At 49.2% G+C, this 15,112-nt stretch overlaps 2 protein-coding genes across 2 annotated transcripts; one reads left to right on the top strand and one right to left on the bottom strand.

Annotated features, from left to right (window-relative positions):
- Positions 1-6,173: 6,173 nt before the first annotated feature.
- DPM1 (dolichyl-phosphate mannosyltransferase subunit 1, catalytic) lies at positions 6,174-11,985 on the bottom strand. The gene is made up of 9 exons (XM_030233029.2): positions 11,879-11,985; positions 11,415-11,514; positions 10,703-10,736; positions 10,214-10,290; positions 10,091-10,116; positions 9,690-9,785; positions 9,124-9,192; positions 8,722-8,836; positions 6,174-6,634 (listed from the first exon to the last, which is right to left on the bottom strand). Exons 1-9 carry the CDS (start codon positions 11,983-11,985, stop codon positions 6,530-6,532), a joined length of 729 nt encoding a protein of 242 aa, XP_030088889.1. The 3' UTR covers positions 6,174-6,529.
- Positions 11,986-12,032: 47 nt separating this feature from the next.
- Positions 12,033-14,054, top strand: MOCS3 (molybdenum cofactor synthesis 3). The gene has a single exon (XM_050982216.1). It carries the CDS (start codon positions 12,048-12,050, stop codon positions 13,635-13,637), a length of 1,590 nt encoding a protein of 529 aa, XP_050838173.1. The 5' UTR covers positions 12,033-12,047; the 3' UTR covers positions 13,638-14,054.
- Positions 14,055-15,112: the final 1,058 nt, after the last annotated feature.

Here is a 15,112-nt window from a genome sequence, read left to right as displayed (position 1 = left end):
GCTGCCCAGAGCCTGCCCGGGCCAAGATGGCGGCCGAGAAAGAGCGGAAGTGACGCCAGACCCTCATTAGCATACGGGACTCATTGTCCGGCGGGAGGGGAGGGGGCCGCGCCCCGGGGGGGCGGGAGAGCCCCGGGGGTCCCCGCGGGACCGGCCCCGCCGTGCCCGCGGCACTGGGCGGTGACACGGCCCCACCGCGGGGGGGCCCCCGCGGGGCGCACCGGGGCGGCCGCGGCCATAGCGGCGGCGGCGGCGGCGGGATCTACCCCGGCCCCGCTAGGAGGCGCCGCGCCCTGCGGCTGGGTCCGGCGCGGGAATCCCTCCGCCGCGCCCCCGGCCGGGACTACATCCCGTCCTGAGGGGCCGCCGCCGCCGGGGCGGGGGCCCGAGCGGGGCGGGGCACGTGACCGCGGGGGGCGCGCACGTGACCACGGGGCGGTCCCGGGAGCGCGCGCCGGCCTCGTGCGGCGGCGGCGGTGCCTCAGGGCAGTGCCCGGGCCGCGTCCGAGCCGCTCCCGCGTGCCCCGGGGCAGCCCCGCCCGGCCCGCTCTGCTACCCCGGCCCGACGGGCCTTCGACCCGGCCTCGAGGGGGCCCGGGCCTGCCGTGCCCATCCGTCGGAGGTCGCGAGGATGCTGAAGGGTCTGGAGCATCTCCAGACCCTTCAGGAAGGGCTCAGGAATGGCTGAGGGAGATGGGGCTGATCAGGCTGGAGAGGGGCCTCAGCCCTGGCTGTCCCTGGTTGCAGGCGGTCAGAGCAGGCCCAGGTCTGCTCCAGGCCCAGCAATGGTCCCAGAGCTGCAGGCAGGGACTGATCCCAGCAATTCCTCTGGCACAGGAGGCAGAGCTGCTGCCCTGGGCAGTGCCCAGCCCTGAGCAAAGGCCAGAGAGGCTGTGTGATCTCATTCCAGAACAGTCTGGACGCAGTCCTGTGCCATGTGCTCTGGGCTGGCGCTGCTGGAGCAGGGGGCTGGCACCAGCTGAGCCACTGAGTCCCTCCCAGCCATACTGACTCTGGGCTTGTGCCCATCGCAGCCTGGCCGGGGCTGGGGGTCCCAAGCCCGGGGAGGGGAGGAGGCGTCATGTGAGGCGATGGCCATGCGGGAGCCTCGCTTTGACACCCTTTGCCCAGCTTGCCATGGGCTGGGACAGTGGCATTGGTCAGGGAATTCTGTGAGGCCACACAGGAGCTGTGAGATTTATGTGCTGCCACGTTCTGAAATCCAAATTCGTCACAGAACCACAGAATGTGCTGAGCTGGAAGGTGCCCACCAGGACCATCGAGTCCAACTCGTGGCCCTGCACAGGAACCCCTCTGTGTGCCTTCACATTTTGGGTTAACACCCTGAGAACAGGCCAGCGCCCAAGGTGGGGCCGTGATCTCTCTGGTGAGCCCTGTGCACGTGTGTTCACACACACCTGTGCAGAGCCACTGGACATCCCGTTTTGCAGCAGGAACATTGGATCAGGACAAGACCCCACATGCAGCTCTTCCTTGTGGATCACAACACTGCTCAAGATCTCTTCAACAAACAAGGATGAATTCTAAAAAGGCCTTTAGGAGTGGCAGGAATGGATGGCTTTTGTTACTTCAGAAAGACACAAGCACTTGGAGGAGGAAGTAAAGTGTAATTCCCTCCATCCTCAGTGTTCACACCCTTTCTGGTTCAGTGACACACTAGAGTTCAGCCTCACAATACTAGAAAGGAAATTTGATTCCTTGCCTGAGGTATAAAAGCAGAGAAAAGTTGTCACCAGTTCTTTAGACTTCATGTAAATTAGGATCTCCTGTATTTTCAGGTGACTGGTGTCCTGACAATCTGTACATGCTGTTTATCACAACTCACTGAAGCAGTGTTTATGAAGAATTCGGTGACATTGTGTTTCTGAGGCTGCTTTGGGACTTTCTGGCTCAGTGGGATATAGAAATCCCCTGCTTGTCTCTGCAAGTCACACCTGGGTTTCACTGGGTGCTCCCATGGCATCTTCACATCAGTGGTCTAAAGAGTCAGGAAGTCACAAAATCTTTTACACGGGAATGTAAATTAAAAAACCAGGGAATACACAAAACTTTAAAACCAAAGCTGGTGCTTTGGTGTTAAAGAGCCCCTAGAACTGAGGTACACCTGAGACACGTGTGCAATCTGTCTCAAGGAAGGAAAGCAAAGAGAGCTGGTTTGGTTTTCCTATAAAAACATAATTTTGCCTTCCAAGAGTAGCTATTTTTCCTCTGATGGCACAATTATTGAAGCATGTTATTGAAGTATGTTGGGAAACATTTCAAAATGTTGCTAAGTCAGAACCACATTCAGAATCTCTCAGTTAATTTCGTGGCTGCATGAGCCAGTCTGCTCCTCCCTAAAATACACAGCCCCAAACCTGAGCACCTTCCTATTTCAACACTATTTTATTTGTGCCTTGCCACTGACCACTTTTTAGCCATCACTTAATACAAAAAATACAACAGCTCCAGAAGAACCACCCACAGACCTGCTCTAAGGGCTGGATTTGAGTAAGCAGAAGTGTCTGAAGGTTGGAGGAACTGAGTGTAGTGGGGTATGATAATGCAGCTGGAGACAGAAATGACATTTGAGAGATATTTAAGGGAGTGAACACAGCACGAAGATCTGTGCAAAGGACACAACAGCTCAAACACAGAGGCTTGGAATCGAGAGAGGAGAACTGAACAGGCTGTTGGGCATCATTCCCTCTCCTGAATTCTGGGAGCAAGTGAAGGTATGTAGTAAGTTTTTATCTTGCTGTATATACTTACCAGAAGACAAGGTAAGATAAAGTTGGGATGGAGACTGAAGAGGATAGAGAGTTCCCCCAGAGCAGCAATATCAAGGAGTTTCCAGCTGGGAACACTCCCAGCCATGATGTTGGTACTCAGTCTATGATTACAGTATGGAAAACCATGTGAGAAAAGTTTAGAAACTGGAATTAGGCATGGGAGGGGAGGAAACTAGAGCCAGATAGAAAGGAGGGTGTTGGGAGGCAGAAACACTGAGTGCAGGCAGAGGTTTTTAGTGTAGGGGAGAGAACAGGAGGGGAGGGAGATGTGGCAGCAGAAGCTGGAGCAGAAGGGAGCCACTGCCTGCCTCGGGGTAAAATCTGCAATGACAGGGCTGAGAAAATGGGGGAAGGATGAGAGGTGGTGTGACAGCAGTCCTGAGTGATGGACAAGATCTTGTTCTCATTCAGCTCAGGAGGTTTCTCCTGGTGGTTTGCAGTGTGACAGCTGTCAACAGAGAGCTAGAAGAAAGATGAGAATTTACAAAGTTTGTGTAAAAAGATTGATGGTAAAGCTAAAATTCAAACAGTGGGGAAGAAGGAGAAAAGGAGTCTTGACATGATTTTTCTCCTGTGTGTACAGAGTGAACAAAATGAAACCGAAGTTGATGCTAATAGTCTTAATCTACTTTTTCTATTGCAGAAGTGGGTATTGTTTCTCACAATACAACCTCTGGAAAAATCAGTAAAATCACTGCATTGTAAGAGACTAAACACTTCACACCAGAGGGGAGACGATTAGCACTCCCAAGCTGAATAGGTTTAATTGCACATGCGTTGTGCTGCTGCATCAGGTCAAAACTGTGCCCAGATTCATCCTAGTACTAGTTCAGAAGCAGTGTCATGCTTGGGTCTTATTCAAATACAAAATAATTAAGACAACTATTGATGGTTTTACACACAACATAATTAATTATATAATAAATACAAGTAAGTTAATCAGCATTAGGACCACTGATCTCCCAATGATCTTTAAGACCCACTAAGCCCCCCAGCTCCTGTGCTGCTCAGGCACCTGCCAGCATTGGTGCCAGTTTCTGTTGAACAGTCAGTTCAGGGACAACTTCCCACTTTATGCTCTCTGCTTTGTTGAAATCCCTCTCAGTGGCTCCGTTTCCAGATCTAGTTTTGGATTAAAAGGTGCAATTCATTTTTCTCTCTCTGGTTCTAATATACTTCCCCTTGGACAGTAACAACCAGTCTATGAGAAAGTTTTTAATTGCCACAATGCCTGGAGAGAGAGGGTAAAATGTGGCAGGAACAGAGGAGGAGATGATGCTCACAATTGCTGTCCTTGGCACTAGTTACTCTCTTTGCCCATGTCTCCTGCAGCATGGCACAGGGCAGGTAATAAACATGTTCTAAAGCAAGGAAGAGTTTGATAAGCAGTCCTGGCCCCTGCACAGCCCCTGCTCCTGCTGATCCTGGTATCAGCACTTGCCTCAGCTCTGGAATGCCAGCCACTGAAATCTGTCGCTGAAGTCATCCCTGCACTGAACTCAGCAGGCAATCTGTCACGGAATTCATTTCTGCCAAGACTGCAATCCAGGCTTGTACTTGGGATCCTGACAGGCCCTCAAATAAATATTATTGATTAGTCATCATTATTTTTTACTGTTGATATGCAGAAGGTTGTGGAGCCTTGCAGTTGGATTTCTACATAGTCCACTGGAAAATCTATTTGATTATAGTGTTTATATTGGCAGTGAGGTTCATCTTTATTGCAGGCTGAGGTTAACGTCTCAGATTTTGTCAAAAACCCAAAGCCAAAGGGAAGCTGACTCCCCTGAACCTCAGAACAGACAAATCCTCACCAAAGAGAGCAGCTGGGGATCTGGTTCTGACTCTGAATTCTCATCCCAGAACACAAATGAGCCAGGCCTTGGGGTCTGAGTGGTTGTCCCAGCTTCAGCATCCTCCTGGGTCAGAGGCACTGAACTGCTGGGCCTTGTGCCTGACCCCCTAAATCTGCTTAGGGACAGGGAAGTCACAGTGCCAAATGTGAGTTACCTTCTCCCCTGCATTCAACATGCTCCAGCCCTGCTCTGATGGGAGCCAGGAAGCAATTGAAGCTCCTGCTCCTGCCAGATGATTGAGTGCTTGCAGACACAGATTCCTGAGAAAGTATAATAGAGAAAGTGCATTAGCAGAGTATTTGTGCCTTCCTAGGAAATGAATATGGATGTAATTAAGAAAAGCTGATTTATGTGGAACTGTAAAGCCAAGGACATAAAATGAAAAATTCTCAGTAAATGTCAAGTCAGTGTTTTGTGGTGGCCAAAACAAGGCAAGGAGAGCATTGCAATGGTATTAAGGAACTGAGAATTAAAATGCCACTATATAAATCCCTAGTACATGAATATTTAAGACATTTTATGGAGTTCCAAGCACCTGATCCTCACAGATTCTAGAAGTGCTGTTTCCACTATCGTCTGTTACTAACATTTTGAGAACAGCAAAATCACAACTTTCTTTTGCTAGGGAAAGCCAAATGGTTTCCCCGGTGTGTTTGTGGTGAAATGTGTGTGTTTGTAGATCCCACTAAGGCAGGAAAGCCTGGATGTTCCTAATGCTTCCTGTGCCCATGGGATCCATGGATTGCTTCCTTCAGAGGGGCTTCCTGCAAGCAGGTGAGTGCAGACTGAGTCCAGTTTTTCTAATTTCAGGCACTGTTATGTCTGCTCATGTCCTGAAGCCATGGAGCTCTTGGGTTTGTTCCTTTATAGCACTTTTTTTCCTGATAAATCCGTCACCTTTAAGCATAGTGAGAAATGTCACCTATTTACCTGAAACCTGACTGCCCTGTCACATTTCAAACTTTCACACACTGCAGCACACAAAATACTCCTGCACTGTGACCCTGGCTGATATGTGAAAGCACCTTCCTCCACATGTGATCTCATCAATAAATGAAGGAATTTTACCAGGTAATTTTCATAATTAAAAAAGTAGCCATGGACCTTCTAAAAGCTGAACCCTAATTCACAGCAGTCAGGTGATGGATAATTCATACACTGGACTTCAGTTACATATCCCTACATAAAAGTGAGGAAAATATTAACTTCATGAGGCTTAATTTGCATGCCAGCAAATAATCAGCATTATGTAAATTTTAAAAAATTCTAAACCATCATTATTTGGTCATTAAAAATTTTGTAATTATTTTTAACTTAAAGTAACATTTTTTCCTATGAAACCTTCAAATGAGATATAAATAGATAAAACCTATTTACTGCAGATTTCACTGACCCTTAAATCCAGTTCTTTGGAGCTGCTTCATGACAATGTGTACATGTGCTGAGGGAAAGAAAGGACACGAATTAGTATCTATTTAAATTAATATCTACAAACCGCAGAACAAAGACAGGACACATTCCAGGGTTTTATTGTCCTTGCTCTTCTTTATTTCAAAATTATCCTTAGCTTCTGCTGAATTATGATTCATTTCCAAATGCAAAAGATCATTTAGCTTTGTGTTCTTTATTAAGACAATTATTCTTACAAAAATAGAAAAGCATTAGCCTTTATTAATTTTTAGTTTAGCATATAGTCCATTTCTGTCGGAAGGAGCATTCTGGGCTGCAGAACATTTGATTTATTGTTGATGGTGTTTAATTGTTAGGTCATAGCAGGTCTTCTGGTCACCACACAAACGATCAAGCTTTTGCCATTATGTGTTTAAATCTACACAGACATCAGAAAATATTTGTCTAGCAAAATTACTTTAGGATGAACTCTCAGGTTGTAGCAAATAAGGTCAAGAGCCCCTTTAGGAAGGAGACAATTTCGTTGCCTCCCAGTTTGGATTCTCCATAGACACGGTCCACAAAGGAGATGGGAACCTGTTGAAACAAGCAAAATTGGTTTTGAGGCTCAAAACCGAAACCATCAGAAATTCTGGAAACAAAAGAGGGGCCTTTGAGTTGGAGCTTGTTCAGGCATGGGGAGGAGGCAAGCTCCAGGCTGGCTCCTTTGTGGCAGTGCTCACCAGGGCCTGCAGTGGTGCCCCACAGCTGGGGAGTGTGGAATGTCTTGGTTTATCACCTTTCAAGCTGATCCAAAGACATTACTCATGGCTGGATGATCTACCCAGGCAGAGCAAACTAACAGCTCACAAAGCATTTCCTTGTCAGCCAAACCCAGAGCCTTTGAGTCGGTGCCTCAGGAAGCACAGATCTGCCCCCAGCACAGAACAGCTCAACCTCACCCTGGCTGGGAGATGACTTCAGAACACGACAGTGCCTACTGTACAAGACCTGTTTTTAACAGTCTTTGGCCATTTCAGAGATTATTTGCAGCATTTACGGGCATTTGACACATTAATTCTGGTTTCCTTCACAAAGTGACACTGTCCAGATGAACTCACTGCTCATGAGATGTTGGGAACCTTCTGCTTTCACTCCTCTGAGCACACTCAAGGGACACGTGACAGAACATTCTGCCAACCCTGTGTGAGAATATTCAACCATTTCTATAATGTTTGTCTGCAAAACTGAAATACTTCAGGAACTAAAATAAAGAACTGCAATTGTAATAGGCACTAAAAAACTGGCTTGGTGTTTTGCTGGCAGTGTCAACCAGAAATCACCTGGCAAGAGGAACACACAAATCCCCAGCCCTCTGCACGTCTCACAATTCCAGCAGGTCAGGCCAAGACAGAAAAGAGTCCAGACAAGAAGATGGGAGGAAGATGCCCAAAAAGGCAGGCAGAAAGACTCAGCAATGACTCTGCTGTCTTAGCAGTGTCACCTTGCTGATCCCAGTGACAATCCTGGCAACTCCACACAGCTGATCTGCAGGGAATGGGCAGAAGTCACTGAGTGCCAGGGCAGCATGGCACAAGTGGCACTTCCTGACCAGGATGAAGAATAGTTAATATCTCCTCTAAGGGGACTCCAGTGTTACCCTTCAGCATAGGAATTGAGCACTGAGCTGTTCCTGGGCTTCTGCCTTCCTTGCACAAGAGGTTCCCTCATTGGTCTCACAGGCTCTATTCCATGTGCTGGAGGACACTGCACACCTGGTGAAGTACAGCAGAACAGGAGAGATGTGCATGCAACTCTTCAGGTACAGCCTGTGTGAGTTCTCATCAGCCATTATTCCTTTCAAACTGGCACAGCTCAAGCTCAATTCCCAACTTTGCTGAAGAAATATTTTTCCCTGGGATGCTGTTCCACAACCAAAAAAGGGTGGGGGAAAAGAGCTGCTTTGTTGTGAGGAAATGCTCTACCCTGTGTCGATGCAGAAATGCCACATGTGAAGTTTAGAGAGAGAAGTACAAGCACCACAATTCTCTGACAATTCATAGTCCTGGAAACGAGGACGAAGAACTGTCTCTAAGATTCTCCTGCAGAGAGATTCCCAGTGAAGCATCTTTAAAGATGCAGCAAGAGCAATTCAATGAAATAAAAAAGGCAGCAGACTGCTGGAGACAGAGAATCTAACAATTGTATGGAGTTTTTTCATTGACTATAGACAGCACATTCAAGGAGTTTAGAAGCAGAAAGTTGTGAGAGCTGAAAAGTTGGAAAATAACAAGGCAATAGTTGACAGAGAACAAATCTGAAATAGAATCAGGCTGCTGGAAAAAAGAAATAATTTGTAAAGACTTGAGTAGAGATGTCTGTACAATAGGAAGCAGGGAAGAAAAGGCTCAGAGCAGCTTTGTGGTGTATTTTGACTTCTTTCCCTCCTTTGAAGAACCTTGTAAAATTGTGTGCTGCAAAAGGAATGGCAACAGGAAGAGGGGAATAAATAACTGCACTTCAGGTCTGGCATTCACCTGACAAAGCTGGAAAAACAGAACTCTACACATGTAATTTCTTTGTATTAATTTAAAATCTTGGCTGCTTCCTGAAGTACCCAGAAGTCTGCAATGTGTGTCCCATGGAAGGGAAGCACAGTGTACCCATCCCAGCTTGCCCCATACCTCTCCAACGGTGAATCCCAGCTGCCGAGCCCGGACAATCATCTCCATCTGGAAGACATATCCTTTAGAAACACACTTCTCCATCAGCTTCTGTAAGACTTCTTTCCTGTACAACCTGGAAACAATTCCAAAGGAAATAAAGCCTGAAGCCCAGTTTCTGGAATTCAGAAATCCAGACAGAGTGTAGGAATCTGAACTGCAATCACTCAGCTCATTACTATTTATAAACTCTCTAACGAGGTCATGGGAGCAGCAGTTCTTGCAATCTAATCCACCGTTCCTTCCACCCTTTCCAAACAGATTTCACATTCCACAGTAAAGAACGTCTCTTCTTACCCCAGTTCCTTGGCCAGCAGTTTCTTAATTTCCAATAAACTCTAGGAATTGCAAACCAGACCCTACCTGAAACTCCCTGTTAGATCTGATGCCCCCGGTCTCAGCAAGACCTGAGTCAGAAAATTGGCTCCGCGACTGTGAAAGGAAACATCCATGTCAGAGTTGTGTAGTACATAAAGATGGGCACTTACTCCAGCCATGAAAAACCAGGAGCAACCCAGATCCACCTCCAGATCAGACTGCAGATTCTTTGTGGGATAAATAAACATGAACATCTGCCTGTTGTCTGGGAGGGACAGGAGCATTCAGGCTGTGCAGGCTGAGGGTGTCCCTCACACCTGCCAGGGCTCAGCCTCAGCCTGTTCCCTGGATGCTGGAACTGGATGTCTGGCCCAACCTGAGGCCACTGGTCCAACCCCTTTTCCCAGCCCACCTGTGTCATTCCAGTCCTTCTTGGTGGATTGGAACCAAAGAACTGCCAGTGGTGGGTGCTCCTGGTATTCAGTGTGACTGCAGTGCCCAGCAGCCACAGCACTTCTGGGGGCTGAGGAGTTCAGCTTACAGGGATGGAGTACTTGGAATTATTATTTACAAGTAACAATTTTCTGGGTGAAGAGCTGAAAAGTACTAACCTGATTAACTTTCTTTTCAAATCCCAGCCATACACTCCTCCGTTTCCTTTATATCTTGTTCCAGATACAATGTCAAAATTACCTTCTTTCTGCTTTCTATAAACAATTGGCTGTATCAGAAAAACTGGAGGAATGTTTCAAAGTTCAAATTTCAAAGTAAGAACAATCACTCTTTCAGTACAAAATCTGTATTTTACAAACTTCTGAACAAATAAGAAGAGAGGAAAGCAACAGTTAGGGTGGCTATGAGCATTAGTCAAACATCTGTCAATTGTTCTCTTATAAAGAGCTACTTCAGGGAATCTCATAGTTATCTTTTACCCACTGTGGCACAGAATTCCATAGACTGCCTCATAAATAAAATTATAAAGATTAACTTTCATACTATAATTGGCACCTACCTGATAAACTCTGGAATGAATTTTGGCTGAAATGAAAGAAAGAAAGGCAGGGGTAAAACAACAGCAAGCACTGACCAGTGAATTGCAGCAGACTGTACCAGGGTAGAAGACATGCAGCCTTACATGGTGGGAGAGGTCAGCATCCATGATAACGATGAAATCCCCAGTGGCATACTTCATTCCATGAATGTAAGCAGTGCCTGATGGACACAGAAACAACTGCCCTCACTCTCTGAACACAGAAATGCACAGAGAAACTTCACCTGAGGATGGGCCACCACTGGAAATGTCATTTACAAAGCACCACCTGCACTCAGGAGCCTCAGGAACCAGACTGGGCTCCAAGTCATCACCAATCCTCAGCCCCATCCTGGGCCCAGTGGGTCAGGGCAGCACCGAGGATCTGCTCTGAGCTTCTGGGAAATGTTTCAGAAACACACTGGGACTTTTATGTGCATTTTTAAAGCTTGTTTGTTTACAAACAACTTGATGAAAATGTGTTTCTGCTTTTGGGCTTTACTGTGATTTTTTTCTGGACCTTTATACACTGAATCAAAGTATCCAGCAGATTCTTTTATTTGCTTTTACTAATCAGAGTTAATAAGGACTTACCCAGGCCTAACTTCTTTGCTCTGGGTCTCAGGAGCTACAGGAGATATAAAAAACACATAAATGACTTGACATACAGTTTTAAAAAAGACTCTGAAATTTCCTATATATTTTTTTTTCCTAAAACAATCTTCATAAGTGCAACTTAGTCCAAAAATACTTTAAAAAACTTGGTATTTATGGAGTAACAGATTGGAAAAGTATCTGACTGCCACTAAGTAAATGACAGCATCTTGTATATAACTGAAGGTTATGCAGTAATATATTACATAGATAAAAAAACTAAATAAAAAATTCCTAAAAAATTCTTGTTCTTGAGGAATGTAATCAGACAGATTAAAAATAAATCATAAGCCCAGCCCAGCTTTCATCTTTCCAATGTCCTTACTTCTGCAGTCAATTAAAATGAAATTAAATCTTATCCAAACCCTATCTTTCCCTCAGGCCTGCACCAAGCACAGCAACACTCACAGTCATTGCTCAGGAGCACACAGCAATGCACCGAGGACTGACAACGTTTTGCAAAGAATTCATGATCTTGCATATTTGGTCAGAATGAACTATCCTGAGCTTACACGTGTCTAAAGTGGTGTACAACAGCTTAAGGATGGGAAGAAAGGGCAGAATGCAGGGAATCCATCCCAGCTCTCAAGGACTTACAGTACTTTCCGATACAAAAAAATAGAAAAAAAATATTACTGAATACACAACTCACTATTTTATCTGATCCATATATTTTTTCCAGCTGCTGAGCAACTTCCTGTGTCCCATCCGGGCTTCCATCATCTATGATGATAATTTCGAAGTCGATCCCACTGGAACGAGAATGATTTCCCAATGAGCAGGCGGGGTGCCCAGGGCGGGTTGGAGTGCCCATCCCTGGGGGTGTCCCAGGAAGGGCGGGAGGTGGCACTCGGTGCCCGGGACGAGGTGGGGATGGGGCAGGGCTTCATGGGACTCGATGTTCTGGGAGGGATTTCCATCCCAGTGCCGGGTGACTCGCGCGGGTCAGGGACACCTGCAGGGATGGCGTCCCTGCCCTCCGCACTCCTGCCGCCCCCGGGTCACTCTACGGCCGGGCACTCCCCAGCCCCGCAGACACAGCTGTCACTGCGCAGCCCTGCCCGCACCCCGCACCGGCCCCGGGCTGCGCCCCGGCCCCGGCGGTGTCCCCGGTACCTGTCGCTGAAGGTGCGCACCAGCAGCCACACGACGAGGGGCAGGTTGTCGCGCTCGTTGTAGGTGGGCAGCAGCACGGAGACGCGGCCGGGGCCCCGCGCCGCCATGGCGGCAGTGACGCGGCGCCGCGCCGGAAGCGGCGGGGCCGGTGGCGGCGGCGGCGGCGGCCATGGCGGGGGCAGCGGCGGCGCGGCTGCGGGCCGAGATCCGCCGGCGGGAGCGCGAGCTGCGCGGGCTGCGGGAGCGGCTGGCGGCCGAGCTGGCGCGGGGGGACACGGCCGAGCAGGAGGAGGACGGAGAGCGGGACGAGGGAGCCTGCGGGGCGCGGCAGCCCTCGGCGGCCGAGCCGGCGCGGGGGGACGCGGGGGATGCCGAGGATGAGGATGGAGCCCGCGGGCTGCGGGAGCGCCTGGCGGCCGAGCTGGCGCGGGGGGACTCGGGGGATGCCGACGAGGAGGATGAGGACGACGAGGAGGAGGAGGAGGAGGAGGGAGCCCTCGGCTTCCCCGCGGAGCTGCCGCCTCTGCCGGCGCGGTCGGCGCTGAGCGCGGCCGAGATCCTGCGGTACAGCCGGCAGCTGGTGCTGCCCGAGCTGGGCGTGCGGGGGCAGCTGCGCCTGGCGCGGAGCTCCGTGCTCGTGGTGGGCTGCGGCGGGCTGGGCTGTCCGCTGGCGCAGTACCTGGCGGCGGCCGGCGTGGGCCGCCTGGGGCTGGTGGATCACGACGTGGTGGAGACGAGCAACCTGCAGCGGCAGGTGCTGCACGGCGAGGCGCGGCGCGGGCGGCCCAAGGCGCGCTCGGCGGCCGCGGCGCTGCGGCGGCTGAACTCGGCCGTGCAGTACGTGCCGTACCGCGGGGCGCTGCGGCCGCGCTCCGCGCTGCGCCTCGTGCGCCAGTACGACATCGTGGCCGACTGCTCCGACAACGTCCCCACCCGCTACCTGGTGAGCGATGCCTGCGTGCTGGCCGGCAAGCCGCTGGTGTCCGGCAGCGCCCTGCGCCTCGAGGGGCAGCTCGCCGTGTACAACTACCGCGGCGGGCCCTGCTACCGCTGCCTGTTCCCCGAGCCGCCCCCGCCCGACACCGTCACCAACTGCGCCGACGGCGGCGTGCTCGGCGTGGTCACCGGCATCATCGGCTGCATGCAGGCGCTGGAGGTGCTGAAGATCGCCTCGGGCATGGGCTCCTCCTTCGGCGGCTACATGCTGATGTTCGACGCCCTCGAGGGGAGATTCCGCAACATCAAGCTGCGGCCGAGGAAAGCGGACTGCGCCGTGTGCGGGGACAACCCCAGCGTCACCTGCCTGCAGGATTACGAGGCGTTCTGCGGCTCCTCTGCCACGGACAAGTGCCGGGCCCTGCGGCTGCTGCCCAGCGGGGACAGGGTCTCGGTGCAGCAGTACAAGGAGCTGCTGGACGCGCGGGTGCCGCACGTGCTGCTGGATGTGCGGCCGCAGGTGGAGGCGGAGATCTGCCGCCTGCAGCACGCCCTGCACATCCCGCTCCGGAGCCTGGAGGAGAAGGATGAGCAGGCTCTGCAGCGTTTACAAAAAAGGATTTGCGAAGAAAAGCAGAGAACTGATGACCAAACCCCTCTCCCTGTATATGTTGTTTGCAAGTTAGGAAATGATTCCCAGAAGGCTGTAAAAATTCTGCAGGAGTTGCCTGCTGAAGAGTTTGGTTCTGTGTTAGCTAAGGATATCAAAGGGGGGCTCATGGCTTGGGCCACTAAGATTGACTCAACGTTTCCTCAGTACTAGAATTTTAAATGCTTAAAAAAACCCATGCATTTTCAGAGTAAGTTCTATAGGGTTCCATCTCCTCTGTGTAATGGCTATATCACATGGGAAAACCAGACAGAAATACCATACTGCTTTTTTATGTTGCCTTTTTTTTCCTAAGAAAAATGCTTATTTTTGTAGCTGTCTGATTATTTTTATACAAATGTAAATCTATCCATGAAAGTGGAAAGAAATGTGTTCCTTGGTTGTGATTTAATAGTAAAAATTTGGCATAACTACTGACTTGTGCACATGATGATTGAGAATATCCTAATTAGCAGTTGTAACCTGGAAAACCACAAAACGCAGGAATCGTGTTATTACTCAGTCTCTGAACTGCTTAACAAATTGAAACAGTGCATGAAATGAATAAAAAATAATTACCATTAATCTCTAGCTGGTCTGTAGCACTATTCATCTGTGACAGGGAATTGCCAGGACAGCACTAACGAGACCATGGTGGTCAACACCTTTCAGTTCTGTGTGTATTCATGGACTGGAACAGCACCAGGGTGTTCAGAACTTCCCGAGCCATCCATCCTCCTTTGCTGGATGGCAAAGCAGTGATTCCCCAGCTTGAATAGAGAAACTGAGGTTAACTGTTGATAAGACACAAGTTTGACCCCTGAAAGCTGGTAAAACAGACAGAAAATGCTTTTATCAGTGCTTAGAAGATTTCAGAGATTCGGAGATAATGGGGAGGTGAGAGAGGGCAAAATTAGGTATTTATCCTCCCTCCAGACCTGTTTCCTGAGTTTTCTCCCTGTTGCTTGGCAGTGGCACCTCCCCAGTTGGATTTGCTCGCTGGCATGAAGAGCTCTGCACATCTGGGGAGTGTCTGTGCTTTACTGAATGAAAAGAAGGAGAAATAAATAGCTTCTCAACAGAGCTGCCTGAGGCCTCATCACCTCAGCATAGCAATTATCTCCTTATATTAATTAAGGTATGAATTTCTTTACTTTCTGAGGAGGAAAGAAACACCTGTCATGACTAATCTTCACATTGTACCAGGGGAAAAAAGGAATAGTGCCATTATAATTAGTGGTTGAAAAAGGTGTATTTTGGTAAAATAAATTTGAGAACAGCCACACTCCCAGCTGCATTATTGCATGCCATGGTTCTGGCAATGGCAGTCTCGTGAAGGAACAGCAGTGAGTTTGTAAACAGAGAGTCAGATCTTGCACTTTAGAGAACATGAAAGGCCAGGGCTTAAAGTAAACGTCATTGTTTGTGGTGTGTGCCCAAGAGTCGTGTGCTTGTGGAGGCACAGCTCAGGCACTGATTGTGATTGGATTCTGGGCTTTCCTCTCTTGGGAATTAGAAACCAGGGGCACTTGTTGAAATGCCTGACCTGGGTTTAAATTTTTCTGCCTTGACTGTGATTTCTCTTCACTGTGATGTCAAGAAGAGACTGGAATGTGAAAGGCAGCAGAAGCAGTGATTGTGCAATACCC

This window comes from Serinus canaria, chromosome 20, assembly GCF_022539315.1.
Source record: "Serinus canaria isolate serCan28SL12 chromosome 20, serCan2020, whole genome shotgun sequence".
NCBI classification, from domain to species: domain Eukaryota; kingdom Metazoa; phylum Chordata; class Aves; order Passeriformes; family Fringillidae; genus Serinus; species Serinus canaria.
The sequence above is the reverse complement of the archived record's forward strand: the minus strand, read 5'-3'. Positions and strand labels throughout refer to the sequence as shown.

Bases quoted from the DNA above. Each gene is read 5' to 3' on its own strand.
- DPM1 (XM_030233029.2), bottom strand. From the start codon at position 11,985: ATGGCGGCGCGGGGCCCCGGCCGCGTCTCCGTGCTGCTGCCCACCTAC. The intron at 10,737-11,414 runs GTGAGTTGTGTA...TATCTCCTGTAG, and splicing joins TATATGGATCAGATAAAATA to CTCCTGAGACCCAGAGCAAA. The intron at 6,635-8,721 runs GTATGGGGCAAG...TTGTTTCAACAG, and splicing joins TGGGATTCACCGTTGGAGAG to GTTCCCATCTCCTTTGTGGA.
- MOCS3 (XM_050982216.1), top strand. From the start codon at position 12,048: ATGGCGGGGGCAGCGGCGGCGCGGCTGCGGGCCGAGATCCGCCGGCGG.